The following is a 16,043-nucleotide window of genomic DNA, read 5'->3' on the forward strand; positions in this document are numbered from 1 at the left end:
CATGTGGACCATGATAGGGCTGACCATTAAGTGTCCTTTGACCTAGTAATATTTTTATCATTGCAATCATTTTTTGGTCACCTCATTAGAGTGGCAGATTATTGAAACAATTCCTTGTCTTGGATTCATCCATACATCTGATAATATGCAAATTTAAGTGTCTCAAGGAGAGTAGAGAAACTATTTTTCATTCCATTCCATCTCAAATTTAGTAACCACAACTGATCTTCAGAGAAATAACTCACTTTTGTTTCTGTCTTTCAAAACCACTTTTGAAGAAAAGCTGCCCTTCTGATAACAAAAAAAAAGGACTACTGAAGAATCCACAGTTGAAGAAAGGGCTCTCCCTAGGTACTGCATATCAGGACTAAGCTCGTACAGTTCAGCGGGAAGGGCCTGGCTCGGAAACTGCCTTTCAGAAAGAGCTCTGTACAGAAGAGGCAGAATCGGTAATGCTTTTACTACTCATTTGCTTGCATCAAGAACCCCATTCCATTTCAATCTGCCAACATCCTAATTAAGATGATCTGAATCTTAGGTGATCTATTATTCTAGATCTAAGATAGCCCACTCTACATTAGACAAGATGTTACATTGTGTGCTTACACTGAGATGATAAGACCACTGGGCAGAAAAGCATGTCTTCCCTCATGTCTGGCCCAGCACTGGGCTGAGCTCTCTGTCACCACTCGATAAATAATGCCTAGGCCTTTGCCTGTTGTCTTTCTACTGCGTTAGGAATAATTTAATCTTATTGTATCACTTCTGGTTCCTTTGACAACATATACCTGTGCTTTCTTTTTTTTTAACATGAGAAGGAGAGTAAAGCATCTCAAATAGTTTTTTACACATGTATGTATCAATGTATACATACATTATATTTGTGACCAGCAACACAAATATAAGTCCCATGCATTACCTTAATGCTGTTTCTGAATATCCTATATTAAGGAACATGCTAATTACATTAGCTTTTGAGCCAATGAAGAAAAGAATGCAGAGACAATGCTTTGTCTCACCAAAGCCTTGGAAGAATCAGAATCAAGTCCCATAATATCCAGCTGTACTATTATCCCAGGGACACTATATAATAAAACATCATCTGAAAGGTACTCCGCAAATCAGCATCTTTCTCTCTCTCAAAGAAAATTACCCCTCACTCTTCAGCATAAAAACTGGGTTATGGCTTGGGTGCCTGGTAAACAAAGAAACAAAAATGCACGTTAACACTAGACCTGCCCTCCCTGACATCGCAAGAAAGGCCAAGTGGTCGGCCACACCCAAGTCAGAGGCACGCACGCATTCCTTGTCAGCCAACATCCAGAACTGCCGTTTGTAGGGCTGAGCAAATGTGTTTAAGGAATGTCCTTAAGCTCTCTTTTGTACTGCTGGTGAACAGATAACATTGATGACCTTCAGAGTCTGATGTCCATTTCCAAAGGGATGAGAACTTCAATCTAAGAACCTCAAAGAAGACAGATTTAAAAAAAAAAAAAAAAAAAAGCACAACCCTAGAGCTCAAACCAGCTAACCCTCTGTCTCCTTTCACTGAGGAAATGAAGATGTTGACTAGAACCCAGGCTAAGTCACTCTTCTAGTAGCTGTAAAGTTTTCTGAATTCACAATATAATGTTTGAATATTCTTGCTTTTAGAAATGTATCTGTCTCTTTAAAGAGGGCGAGGGCACCACTGCTGTGTGCTTCCAGTGATGTCACATGGGGAAGTCCCAGCCTTGATCCTAAGGTGTCTGTAATGATGGTGTGCTGTACAGGTGAAAGTAAAGCTCTGAAGGAGCAGAACATTCTAAAGAAGGCAATGTGCAAAATTTAAGAAAGCTTCTTGCTTTCAGTATTTTAGGGTCTTGCCTTGAAGGTCAAAAAAAGGACGTAGCCTTTGTTGGGAGTTAAATATTTACTGAGTTTTGAAATCCCTCCATCTATACATATTCAAAATTTAACATAATGACAACCTAGTTTAAGGTAATAAATTTTCACCAATCTAAAAGAAAATGTGTAACTACAGTATATTTTCAGTTCTTAGATGTGAATGCTGAAGCTCTATTTCTAGAATTGGTGGATCCTGTTCTCTATTTCCATGTATAAAAGATCTCACAGTGCTGGGGAAACACTTTTTTAAAAAATGAAATACAACAAATAAGGTATGCTGCTGAGTCCTGGGGGAGACGTTCCCAGGAAATTCTTTGAATTTCCTCCTGTCTTCCTTCTTTACAAGATTTCTAAGACCAAGTCCTTTTCTTCAGTCCCTCAAACAAGGTAAAAAAGAAAAATACCCCCTAGATATATTCCTCAGATTTTCTATTATGCTTCTCAAGTTCCCAGTAGCTTCTGAAGTAAACCTAAGAAGAATTCTAGAGTTATTTTCTATTGTGCTTTAATTTGAGTGCCCCTTTTAGGTTGAAGATGAAATAGATGATCATAACTGCCGTGCTTGGAGGTGCATTTCCTGGTGCAGCTCATACAGGACCCGTGCAAGGTCAGTTGTGGAGGCAGGACTGCCGTGATAGACACCAAGTCAAATCCAGCTTTGAGTCTCAGAGAAGTTCAGGGTAACCCATTTTGGTTTGATCTATTTTAGTGGAATATGGCAAGAAAAATTTCTATTTATACAGTATATGTTAGATATATTCTGTATAGTGATCTCACTCTGGCTTGGCTAGTGTCAGTCAGAGACATAGGAGGAATTGCTCAAATCACTGATCATTAAGGGCACTTTTTGTCCCATTGTGAGCCTTGGTGTAGATTGTGGCAAGCCAGACTAAACATCATCCACAGGATCCCAGGTTTCAGCCACAACACATTTTTACATGCCCAGATCTTTTATTTGCTCTTCTCACTGCCCATTGTGTTCATTCTGGCAAAAATAACTCCCTACCCACCCCACTACCATTTAAAACATCAACTGTACTTACTGTTAATGTTTCCTTGATGTCCCCAAATCAGGTTGCTATATCCTTCTCTGCATACTCATAGACCTTTGTACCTATCTCTATTGGAGCATTTATTAGGTCATATTATAATTATTTGCCTGTTGTCTCCACAACTAGAATGTGAAGCCTTGTACATTTACCTCGGACTTACTACGTGTCGGGCACTGTTCTAAGCACTTTGGAAACATCAGCTCCTTCATCTATATTGCAACCCTTTGAGGTAGATATTAGCATTGCTTCCATTTTACAAATGGGGAACCTGAGGCACAGAGAATCAAGTCACTTTCCCACAAACACATAGCTAGTAAGTGTCAGGGGTTGGACTCAGCAGTCTGACTTCAGAGTCTGAGCTTCTCCTATTATTCTTTGTGTTTGCCTAAGGGACTTAGGGAAGTAGTTCATAAAAATTAAACAAATAAAAAGAAGGATCATTCTGATTTTTCCATAGTTTCCTAAGCTTAAACTTAGAAATACATTTTCTTTGTCATAAAATTGATTTCACCTTCTCCCTCAACTATGAATGAGTTCATTTGTGCAGAGGAAATTCAGCCCAATCTGGGGAAGAAAAAACTGGCTGGGAGGTGGAAGGCCTGGGCTTTTGCTGGCTCTGCCACATTAAATCTTAAATTCCCAGCACCTCCTTCAGGTCGCACTCCTGCAGATACCTAAAAAGTGGCTCCTCATAGCTGCTTCTAGATGTACTATGTACATAGTGGGTGAGGAAATGCTTTGGACTGGAAATGCTATTACCATGCACTTTCCGCCCACCCCTCCTCCAAATTTGGGAGGAATAATGGTTGTTAATGCTGCTGGTGAGTTATGTTTACATTTACATTAGTGAAATATTATGTTATTTATGTTATTAAATATTTTACCACATTTTTTGCTTCAAATTTTTTCCCCTATTTTCCTCCTCTAAAGCCTGGGTGCGTCTTATGGTTCGAAAAATACAGTAATAGGAAAACCACAAGTAAGTCTTTGTAAACTGACGTGATTCAAGGAAGATATTTTCACAATGGGGACAACTCAAACAGAGGTTTTTCCTTGCTGTTGTTTGTCTAGCACCCGAATCATTAGGAATTGGATGTATTTATTTTTCCTCTTAATATTTAAATTCTCATCTCTTTCATGCTGTGTGAAAATCCAGGTGGTGGGAGAATAATGTGCCCATGCAGGAAAAGGGTCTTCTCAGATCCTGTGACAGCGGCTTCCTGGGAGCTCGTGGAATGCAGATGCCGGGCCTCCACCCAGGAGGCTCTGATGCGTCTGAGGCAGGGCATGGGCAGGGAGCCCTCTTTCTGAGAAATACTGATATTGTCTCTCCATAACACATACTTTCTCCTCATTGGGTTATTGTCTTTACTCCATCTCAGTACCTCACTGCAATATCACCTGATTTCAAAGTGTCAGATCCAAATCGGCCCTGGTGAGCAGAGCTGCTCATTTTCAACATAGGCCTTTTATTAATTTAGATGATTGCACCATCTTCACAGTTCCACTTTGGCACCTCCCCACTGCACCCCCTCCAAGCTCCAGACCACAGTCAGAAAGGTTTCTTCACTGCAAATCAATGATGTCATTTCCTGCCAAAGCCCTTCCCCTTGGCTGACCTTGCACGGTCCTCCCTCTCTCCAGTGACACTGGCCTGCACATGTAGACTGTTGCTTCCTGGAAGAAGCCTCGTTCGTATCCTCATCCAAATCACTTCCCCCAGCCCACCTTCTGGCCGCTCCCTTTTCTTTCACAGCACAGCACAGTCTATAAAGGCATGACTATTAGATTTAAGTCTGTCTCCTCACTTCACCACAAGCTCCATGAGGCTAACTGCCCATCACCACACCCTGCGCTAAGCAGCGCCAGCAAGAGGCAGTGCTCCAGGTGGTGAGGAAAATGGGTTCTGGAGCCAAAGGGTTCCCATTCAAATCCTAGCTCTGCTACTTAGTACCTGTGTGATCTTAGGCAAGTTACTTAACTTCTCTGGGCCTCTATTTTCTCCACTGGGGATTATGAAAGTACTATCTTACAGGTTTGTTGTGAGAGTTAAATAAAGAATACACAGAAGTGCTGTAGAACAGTGGCTGGCATGCAGAATGCATCCAATACACGATAGCTTTTAAAAAGTAAGCACTTGGCATATTTTTGTTTAATAAGTTTAACACCACTGAGTTGGGTGTCCTTTCCCATCACCACTGCCACAGTCAAAGTATCATGTCCAGTCAACTCCTCCCTGAAGTCAACTCCTTGAAAGAGCTCCGCTTCTGCCCTGAGAGGTCTGCTGACCATGCTTTCCATCCCATATTATTAGTTCCAGCTTTAGTCCTCTCATCGTCACTTCCTAAAGCTATGTGCTCGTGTGCCAAGCCACCTGTTTCCTTCCTCCAAGTATTTCCTGAGACGTGGCCTCCTCCATGGAACCTTCTTTAAGTGGAACCAAGCTCAATATTCTGTCCCCTGTTTCCAACAAACAAGTTAAAGGTTGTTGTTTGAGGTTCCAAAGCTATAAACTATGTGAGCATTTCCCTGGACAATGGCCTCACCACTGCAGGGCAGTTGCATTTCTCCTGTGCCTACACTGAAGGATGTGAGTCTGGCGGGGAAAGGGTTTGTTTAACTTGCTGTGCGCACATTTAGCTCAATGCCAACCCACATGGATGCTGAATAACTGTGACCTGATGATGATTTAATTAATTGCTTTGTCCATGCCAGAAATAAAACCCTGAACTCGTAAATCTGTTTCTCCCATGTTACAATATGTTCCGATGCTGTGTCTATTATGAGAGTGGTTTTCTGCATTTACTTTCACCAAAAAAATACAAGAGAGGAGAGAAATTACAAGAAAATATCAAATTACTAAAGTTATTTTCCACATCTTGAGTCTAAAGATACCTTTAGAACACTGTATCAAAAGGTACTTCATTTAAAGTTTAACCACATATGCTTTAAGGGTTATTTCATAAATCTAAAATGGAAAAGCAAAACATGTCAATACTCATTTTTAAAGTACTTGTCGTATTCGGCGCATGTGCCATTATGGAGAACTTACACTCAGAGCAAAAAGATTTGTTGCAAAGCATATGACCTTCTTCCCACTACAATGACCATCCCCTAATTAGGCAATGCATCTGATAGTCATTAACAGGAATGAGATAATGAATCACTTTCTCTCTTCTTTGTTAATTTGCTGTAACCAAGCGGCTAATGGATGTCAGAGCTGAGTGATTGCACTGATTATAGTGATTTATAGTTGCAACAAAACAATTTAAAATCATTCTGATTATTCATGTTTAAGATGCTTTATGTTTTGTTTACTAAATGTTTTATGTCCCCCTTTCTCCTAGTGCTGAAGTATTGTCCCCCTCCTACCCTGTCACTTTTCACAAAAAGACCTGTTCCTAGAAAAACTGAACCATTGTAGGCTTTTTTTATTGTTTTAAGCTAAGCCATTTAAATTTGTGGTAGATAGATAGATGATAGATAGATAGATAGATAGATAGATAGATAGATAGATAAAGTTTACTCACTAGGAAACAAAAGCCTTGGGGGTAGAAAGAAAACTTCAGTGGTACCTGGTTCAAAAAAAGACAGGAGTAAGAGGAAATAAGGCAAACTTCAAGCCACTTACCTTGGGGCTTCGAGTCCCTTCCTCATCCTCCACAGACACATCAGTAGCCAGGATCTCGGCTTTGATGGTGTCCAGAGCTCGGAGAATCCAGCTGTGCTGCCGTTTGATTTGCCTCTGCAGCTCCTTCCATTGACTTGCGATCATCCGCAGCATGTCCTTTAGTCCTTCTCCAGAAAAAGGGCAAAGTACAAGTTACGGCCTTGACTGTACTGTGTCATTATTATTTAGTAGATCAGATGGTTATTTCAAACAATAAAAATAATTGTAAATAACCATTACCATCACCTGCCATATTAGCATTTTCACTCAAAATAGACACTGGGAATTTTTGACTTGACATAAAGCATAAGGACACAAAATTGGTATAACCACATAGATTAATGGCTGGAAATTAACTTGGATTCAGTATATTGACTAAAAAAATGCATGTGGAACAAAAATCATAATATGTAAAAATTATTAACTAAAGGTGCACATTCCAAATAAAAGTTCCTATGTGTATCTGTGTGGAGACTTAAAAATGATCAGAAAGACGTATGGAGCTAGGTAAAGTTAATCTGATGAGAAATATGGTAAATGAGCCATAATTAAGACAGCAGTCTTTAGCATTAGCACATCCGATTAATGCTGTTCTTTTCTTATTTAGCTGTGTAAGCTCAAAGCCAGAGCCAAATTGTAATTCATCCTGTCTTATGGTCTTTTACTACCAGGATAACTATAACCAAATGACAAAACTATTTTTTATTTATAATCTGTTCCTCATAAATACATTAAAACTGGGGTAAGAACTGGTGTAAGGCCAAAACTCTGCTAGTACAATGACCAGCAAAGAACATGCACAGTGTTCACGTGTGTGAAGTGGCAGGGAAATAATCAGATCTTTCTAGAATGCCAGCCCTCTATCTGTAATGATATCTATAAGTACCCTAATGCATATGCATTATAACTATATGAACAATTCTCAGTCATTATCTTAATGTTATTTCCAGAGCACCTACATCAAAAAGCATGTCAATGTGAAGTTTTCAGGAATGTGATTTCAATTGAAACTCTGGCGAACAGCAAGCCCCAAATAAAATGAGCAGACCATTTGGAGGCAGTATTTCATCTTATAAGTATCACGGCATTGTATGCAGTATATGAAACATTTATAAATCTTGAAGGTCAATCTGATAATGTAAATATTAATAATACATAAGGAGGTGAATATATGCAGTAATTTACAGCAACGCTTCTTCATTCTTAATAGTCTGGAGACATAAAGATTTGCAGTATTTCAGGAGGATTTACCTGCTTTGTGAGATGCAATAAGCTCAAGAAGCTGGTGTCCTTCCTCCTCCACAGCTTCCTTGAGAGCACAATGACTGTCTACATTCAACTTGAAACTCTGCAAGGAAAAATATGAGCATCAAATCCTGGCGAGGCAGTTTACATAAAATATCCATACAAAATTACTTGCTACTTTTTATCAAGAACTGCAGAGTCCAATTTACTCAATAGACAAACTAATTTGCAGTACTAAAAGCTATTGATATTTGGGATATGGGCTCAAAATGTTTCCATTAGATTAGCAGAGTACATCTGTTTGGAAGCAGCTGACAAATCTAGAAGTTCATTAGGTTTTTATGAAAAGTCACATCCCGTAGGCTATATCAAGAGTAGCAGTAGTCTATAAAATACACTGAATTTCTACCAGCACATATGAGCTCTTTTCCTTACTTTTTAAAAATGATAGTGATAGCACTATTTATAAACCATAAAAAATTGGCAGCATAAATTATATTAGCCTTCTGTGCACATATATAAATCCATTAATATAGTAGATATTCAGCTCTGTTTTTCAGATACCATGCAAACCATAGAATATCAAGATGGATTTAGGAGATATATTGAGGAAGCAAACACATTTCAAATCTTTGATTTTAAAATTTTATTTCTTATGATGTGCCATTGCTTTATAAATGAATAAATCAAGCATATCAGGGGCATTTTTCATTCATTATAGTCATCCAAAAAACAAAACCTGCTGTCATGGCTGATATTTCTTTCAGAAGCCTTCCTTAATACCTTGCATGGAGTTAATTACCCCCCTTTTCTGTTACCTCTGCTCTTTATACATGCTTCTATTGTAGAACATTTCATATTGTCTTCTGTTTTACTCCTATACTTGGCTACCAACTTCAAAGAACAGCCAGTTTCACATTTATCTCCAACTCATGTCACATGTAAACTGTTTGACAAGTGTTTGCAGGGACAGTGGCCATCTGTTGAACTGTATCAGTAGCACTCTCTGAAGGTGAAGGTTTCCATTTCAATATTTCAAGAAATATGTATGGTTTTCCAAATATTTTTCCATCTCTGAAATGTGTTATAAGGGTTTCCAACCACAAGACAGAGGTGCGATTGAGAGTGATCATAGTAACCAATCTCTTCAACCAATGGTTAGGCTTCAGGATAAAAATTCATTCCTTCACTTGACTAACTGGAAACAGTATGAATTCTGAAATTGTACATGCCAAATTTTGGCTTCTCTGTCACAGGGCTCCAAAATATACAACATATTTTGCTCTCACTAAACCCACTGAGCCATAGTATTAAGAATCTTTGTCTGGCCAGGGTGGAGGGGTAGGTAGAAACCCTTTGCTTCCTCCTACAACCAAAAGGAGGATAACAACCAATCTAAAATCAATAAACAACCAAAAGCACCAGGAAATCAAACTGCATGGAACTCCAACAACCAAGGAATTAAAGAAAAAATTATCCAGGACTAGACCAGTAAGGCGGCAGACTGGGCGGGCGAGGCTGCTGGCTGTGCAGATGGGACTGACTTAGGGGGAAACTGAGACTCAGAATTTACAGTGGACTACAGCAGTTGCCATGGTGGGAGAAACCCCAAGTCTCACACAAGAGTCTGTTGGAAAGTGCACTACAGATGAGCAGGTGAGCTGCACTGTTCTCTGTCTGGCCCCTCCCCCACAGGTAGCACTGAAGCACAGCAAAGAGGGTTGCCCTGCCCAGGTGAATACCCAAGACCCTGTACCCCTACAACTTACCAGGTGCACCAAGACAAAGAAATATGGCCCAAATGAAAGAACAGAGCAAAACCTCAGAAAGTGATGAGGAAATAGCCAACCTATCTGATAGAGAATTTAAAGCCTTTTAATCAAAACGCTCACAGATCTGATTGAGCTTGGTCAAAAAAATGAAAAAACAAATGAAGGATACCCAAAGTGAAATAGAGCAGAATGTTCAGGGAACTAACAGTGACAGGAAAGAAACTAGGAGCCAAAGCAATGATTTGGAATAAAAGAAAAAAATAAACATCCAACTGGAACAGTATGAAGAAACAAGAATTCCAAAAAGTGAAGAGTCTTAGAAACCTTAGGGACAACATGAAATGTTCCAATATCCGAATTATAGGGGTGCCAGAAGGAAAAGAGAAATACCAAGAAATTAAAAACTTATTTGAACAAATAATGAAGGAAAACTTCCCCAATCTGGCAAAGGAAATAGACTTCCAGGAAGTCCAGAAACCTCACAGAGTCCCAAAGAAGTTGGACCCAAGGAGGAACACACCAAGGCACATCATAATTACATTAGCCAAGATTAAAGATAAGATGAGAACCTTAAAAGCAGAAAGAGAAAAGGAGACAGTAACCCACAAAGGAGTTCCCATAAGACTATCAGCTGATTTCTCAAAAGAAACCTTAAAGGCAAGAAAGGGCTGGAAAGAAGTACTCAAAGTCATGAAAGGCAATGACCTACGTCCAAGATTACTCTATCCAGCAAAGCTATTATTTAGGATGGAAGGGCAGATGAAGTGCTTCTCAGATAAGGTCATGTTAAAGGAGTTCATCATCACCAAGCCCTTATTATATGAAATGTTAAAGGAACTTATCTAAAAAAGGAAAATAAAAATATGAACAGTAAAATGACAACAAACTCACAACTGTCAACAAATGAACCTAAAAGAAAAGAAAAACAATGAAAACAAAAACTAAGCAAACAACCAGAACAGGAACAGAATCAGAGAAATGGACATCATGAGGAGGGATTTCAGTGGAGAGGGGGAAGGGAGGGGGAAGGGGGAAAGGTTACAGAGAAGAAGAAGCATAATTGGTAGGCATAAAATAGATAGGGAGAGATAAAAATGATATAGGATACAGAGGACTCAAAGAACTTATATGTACAACTTCTGGCCAAGATGGAGGCATAGGTAGACACACTGTACCTCCTCGCAAAACCAAGATAGGGACAACAACAATTTAGAAACAGAATAACAACCAGGACTGACAGAAAATTGACCTGTAGTCGGACAACCAAGGAGTTAAAATAGACACGTTCATCCAGACCAGTAGGAGAGGTGGAGTCGGGCAGCCAGGTAGAGAAGGATCACAGAACAAAGAGCATTTGGACCAGCACCCTGGGTGTGCAGGATGGCAGCAGGTGGACCCAGTGAGGTGGCGATTGTGAAGCTGGGCACTGCACACAAGGCGGCTGGCTGACCAGGTGGTCCCAGGGTCCCAGGGTCTCAGTACTGAGAAATAGAGCTTCAGGGCACTGATTGAAAACACCTGTTGGGTTTGAGGTGCAGGGAGAGACTCCCAACCTCACAGGAGAGGTCATTAGAAAGACCCACTGGGTGCACAAGCCCACCCACACGGGAATTAGCACCAGAAAGGCCCAGTTTGCTTGTGAGAAGTGGCAGAAGGGACTGAAGTCCGAGGGAGAGCTGAGCAAGCACCATTGTTCCCTCTCAGACCCCACCCCCACATACAGCGTCACAACCCAGAGACTGGGTTGACCCACCCTGGTGAACACCTAAGGCTCCACCCCTCAGTATAACAGGTGTGACAAGACAAAAAAAATGGTTCAAACAGAAGAACAAATGAAAGCCCCAGAATCAATACTTTCAAGCAACCGAAGGATAGCCAACCTATCAGATGCATGGATCAAAACACTGGTAATCAAGATGCTCACAGAATTGGTTAAAATTAGATGAACAAATGAAGGCTACAATAAGTAAAATGAAGAAAAAATGCACAGGGAACCAGTAGTGATGGAAAGAAAGCTGGGTCTCACATCAATGGAGTGGACCAGAAGGAAGAAAACAATATACAATCCAAAATGAATGAAGAAATAAGAATTCAAAAAAAATGAGGAGAGGCTTAGGAACCTCCAGGACATCTTGAAATGTTGCAACATCTGAATTATAGGGGTACCAGAAGGAGAAGAGGAAGAGCAACAAGTGGAAAAATTATTTGAACAAATAATAAAGGAGAACTTCCCCAATCTGGCAAAGGAAATAGACTTCCAGGAAGTCCAGAAAGCTCACAGAGTCCCAAAGAAGTTGGACCCAAGGAGGAACACACCAAGGCACATCATAATTGCATTACCCAAGATTAAAATGAAGGAGAGAATCTTAAAAGCTGCAAGAGATAAGGAGGCAGTAACCTACAAAGGAGTTCCCATCAGACTGTCATCTGATTTCTCAAAAGACCTTACAGGCAAGAAGGGGCTGGAAAGAAGTATTCCAAGTCATGAAAGGCAAAGACCTACATCCCAGATTGTTCTATCCAGCAGAACTTTCATTTAGAATGGAAGGGCAGATAAAGTGCTTCTCAGAGAAGGCCAAGTTAAAGGAGTTCATCATCATCAAGCCCTTATTTTATGAAATGTTAAAGGGACTTATCTTAGAAAAAGAAGATAAAAAACATGTATAGTAAAATGACAGCAAACTCGCAATTATTAACAACCACACCTAAAACAAAAACACAAACTAAGCAAACAGCTAGAACAAGAGCAGAACCACAGAAATGGAGATCACATGGAGGGTTAGCAACAGGGGAGTGGGAGGAAGAGAAGGGGGAAAAGGTACAGAGAATAAGTAGCATAGATGGTAGGTAGAAAATAGACAGGGGGAGGGCAAGAATAGTATGGGAAATGTAGAAGCTAAAGAACTTATGACACATGGACATGAACTAAAGGGGGGGAATGTGAGTGGGAGAGGTTGTCCAGGGTGGAGGGGAATGAAGGGGGGTAATGGGATAACTATAATAGCATAATCAAGAAAATATATTTTAATAAAAAGAACTTATACGTACAACCCATGGACATGAGCTAAGGAATGGCGGGGGGGGCGGGGAGCTGGAAGGCTGGGGGGACAGGGTGGAGGGGGGATAAAGGCAGGAAAACTATAATAGCATAATCAATAAAAAGTACTAAAAAAAGAATTTTTCAAGAAGTTTGAGATGATACAATCCCAGTTAGAATGCAATTTGGATTAAAAAAGAAGTTAAAGAACCATAAATTGTGACATCTGGTATTTCTCATTCACTCATTTATTTATAAACCATGTATTGTGCCTAATCTTGACACTGTGTCAGGTAATAGCAATTGAGGGCATATACAGCATGGCCTCTGGCACCAAACAGCATCTGCATGTGCTACCAGGAGAAGGAAGTACACCCTTAGTCATCTTGGATGTGCAGTGGTAAGTCTGGGCTCTGCTTTTCTTAGAGGACAAATGTGATCTTTTTAAAGCTTGGTAGGAAAAGCAGAGCATCAAAAGTCAAAAGAAGCTACAAATGAAGGAGAGCTTTGAAAAATAAGAATTTTGACTGAAAAAAAAAAACTGATTCCAAAATTCACCTGACTAGAGGCATAGGAAATAGCAAAGTTTCAGGCAAATATGACAGAAAGAGAGAGCATTAGGTTTCCCCAAGGGTTGTTCACTATTTCTTGTATTTTCCTCTTTCAGTTACAGGTATTTGGTTGAAGAAAATAAAATATGGCCAAGTATGGGGAGCCTGATGCTTCTGGCCAATCAATCCATACAACATAATATCTATGAAAAATTAAATATCTACTTTTTTATAGCCAAAACACGGCTGCACCTACTTTTTGTCACTGCAGTGGAAATCTTCAAGTCTGAAGTAATGCCATGCATATAAGGAGGTGCCTGTGTGTTTCAGGGAAAAGGAAAACACTTGAGATCAACCCTACAGTGCAGTGATTTTCAACCTCTGTCATCTCGGGGCACACATAAACTAATTACTAAAGTCCTGTGGTACATACAAAATATATATTTTTTGCTGATTTGACAAAAAATAGGTATAACTCTGATTCATTCACAAGAGACAGCTATCTATCGTTGTGCTAGTGGTTGTCATTTTTTTATCTGACAATCTAAGGGAAAAGAGGTCAGTGCCCCTGACTGAACAGACAGGTACTGCATGTTTTAAAAAGTCTTGCAGCACACCAGAGTGCCATGGCTGTGGTGCTATGGAAAATCACTGCTATGGTGCCAAAATTCAGAAAGAAACCTATTCTGGATGTTTCCTCATTACTGTAAATTTAGCCTAGTGCTCTCTTTGATCTGTTTACTTACAACAGACCTGTGCTGAATGGAGGGTATCCATGAGCTTCTGAAGAGATGCATCAGGCTATGTTTCAGAGCAGAACAGAGCCTGAGGGGACCTGTGAGTAGGCTGGATAATTTGACAAAATTGAAGCCAAGAGTATAGAATAGATGCAGGTGGATCTGGTTCTGCCTCAGGATGATATGGCAGCATTTGATTAGGAAATTGGAAATGATTAGGTATTTATTATTAGGAAAAAGATAAGCTGATAAGCTTGATGCTGTAGAAAAGAACCCTTTAATATAATTATTGTCCAAATGGTACAATATTGCTTGATTTTGGGGTGCACTCATTAACCATTAATGATACCAACTAAGGTATTCACAATGGGCCTCTGAGAAGGCAGCCAAGCAGACACATTAACAAAATTGTCAATGAAATTCCTGGTTGCTAGAGCATTCTGTAATAAGCTCTCCCCATTCTATTCCTACCTCTTCCCTAGGGAAGGAACTTAGACAAAAAGTTTTTCTTTTTATTTTCCTTGAACTTGATACTTGGAAATATTTCCATTCTTGTGCTAACATTTCTTCAACAATGCCTTATGGCGTGCAGTCCCTCGGAAACACCCATGGCGCTTCCTGAATTCAGCCAGTTTCTGGAGATTTAGTTTACGGCAACAACACTGCCATGGACAGGAACCACAGGCCTACGTCACTGATGATGTGGAATTCCATAAACATGCATAAGCTGGGTCCTGTTGGACACCACAGCTTTTTTAGTGTCTTTAAGGTAGCATGTGAGTAAACGTTTAGAAGAGAATAACTTAGGAATGGAAAATACCGTTACTGAGACAAAGGACTAGGTTAGCTGTGCCTGGCCAATTGATATTTCCATTACTGAACCCTCTAGCCTCACCAGCTTATACAAATCCAGGTACATTACTCCTTGGCAGGATCGAAATTGGAGTAGGCACACTGATTGTTCTCCAATTGTGATCAAACCTTACAAAGCAAATAAAATATTGTATCTAATCCTATTCCATTCAAATTTCCGAAGAGCCCAGTTTGATGGGAGTGTAGAGGTCATATGGATATGAAATGAAACGAAAGAAATAAATGCCTTGATAGACAAAACTATGATAAATTTGAAGAATAACACTCATGAGAGATCATAAGACTAGATGTCTAGGTATAGGAAATAGTGGGAAAGACCATAATCACGTTCAGAGGCTGACGGTCCAGAGTGGTGCAGTCTCAGCAGCGTTATGTCACGGACACAGACCTCAGTCATCCCCACGGAACGCTGCTAGTATCTGCCAGGTCCGCTGAGGTCCCTGAGTTTCATGATGTTTGTGAACATAAAGGCTAAAAGGAGTTATTGTGTCTTTTTAAACCTTTTTTTAAAGCATAAATTAATATAATAGATATTTATTGAGCAGTCTCTGCCAGGCCTACAGATACAAAAGTTTATATAAAACCTTGGCATTGCAGCTAGTGTATAGTCTACTGGGTAAAATAACAGATCAAGTAGCCTCATAGGACCCTGCATAGAGTAAATGTGTAATTAGGGTTTGGTGTATATTAGAGAGCAGTGGGGCCTTAAGCAAACTGAACAATGATATGCTCTGTCTGATGAGGCTTTAAAAAAAATTAAGTATCATGCTGGCCAAGTGAAAACAAGACTGTGGGCTATATTCCACATGAGTGTGATAAGTGCTGGGTAGGTGCTGTGGGAGCCCAAGTAGGAAGCCAGTTCTACAGATCCTGGCAGGAAGCTTGTGGGAAAAGGACTGATTTGTACACAGGCCTGGAGACAGCCTTTACTGCAGCAGGAATCAGAGTAGAACCAGCAGTTGGTGACTGGGACAGGGTGTGAGCAGGGCATGTGGGAGCTATGGATATACAAATCAAAGAGTCATGAAAGGAGATGCAATGAGCCTTGGCTGGGTAGCTCCATTAGTTAGAGCATCAGCCTAATATGCCAAGGTTGCGGGTTCAATCCCCGGTCAGGGCACATATAAGAATCAACCAATGAATACATAAATAAGAGGAACGGAATAGCAAATCAATGTCTCTTTCTGTCTCTGTCTCTCTCTCCCTCACCCTCTCAGAA

The 16,043-nt window shown here is 40.1% G+C and overlaps 1 protein-coding gene across 6 annotated transcripts in view; it reads right to left on the minus strand.

The window, feature by feature from the left end:
• The window catches only part of AKAP6 (A-kinase anchoring protein 6), a 470,989-nt gene that overhangs the window by 214,610 nt on the left and 240,336 nt on the right, over positions 1–16,043 (minus strand). For 5 of the 6 annotated variants that reach the window (XR_004903997.1, XM_036029433.1, XM_036029435.1 and 2 more), the window contains exons 6-7: positions 7,861–7,957; positions 6,571–6,737 (exon numbers count right to left, since the gene is read on the minus strand). Coding sequence is in view for 5 of the 6 variants with exons in the window: in XM_036029433.1 (XP_035885326.1) it covers positions 6,571–6,737; positions 7,861–7,957 (264 nt within the window). In the remaining variant the exon portion in view is untranslated. The remainder of the gene's footprint in view (positions 1–6,570; positions 6,738–7,860; positions 7,958–16,043) is intronic. The other variant, XM_036029438.1, reaches the window with a different exon arrangement.

The sequence above is a fragment of the Phyllostomus discolor genome, chromosome 1 (genome assembly GCF_004126475.2).
Source record: "Phyllostomus discolor isolate MPI-MPIP mPhyDis1 chromosome 1, mPhyDis1.pri.v3, whole genome shotgun sequence".
Taxonomy (NCBI): domain Eukaryota; kingdom Metazoa; phylum Chordata; class Mammalia; order Chiroptera; family Phyllostomidae; genus Phyllostomus; species Phyllostomus discolor.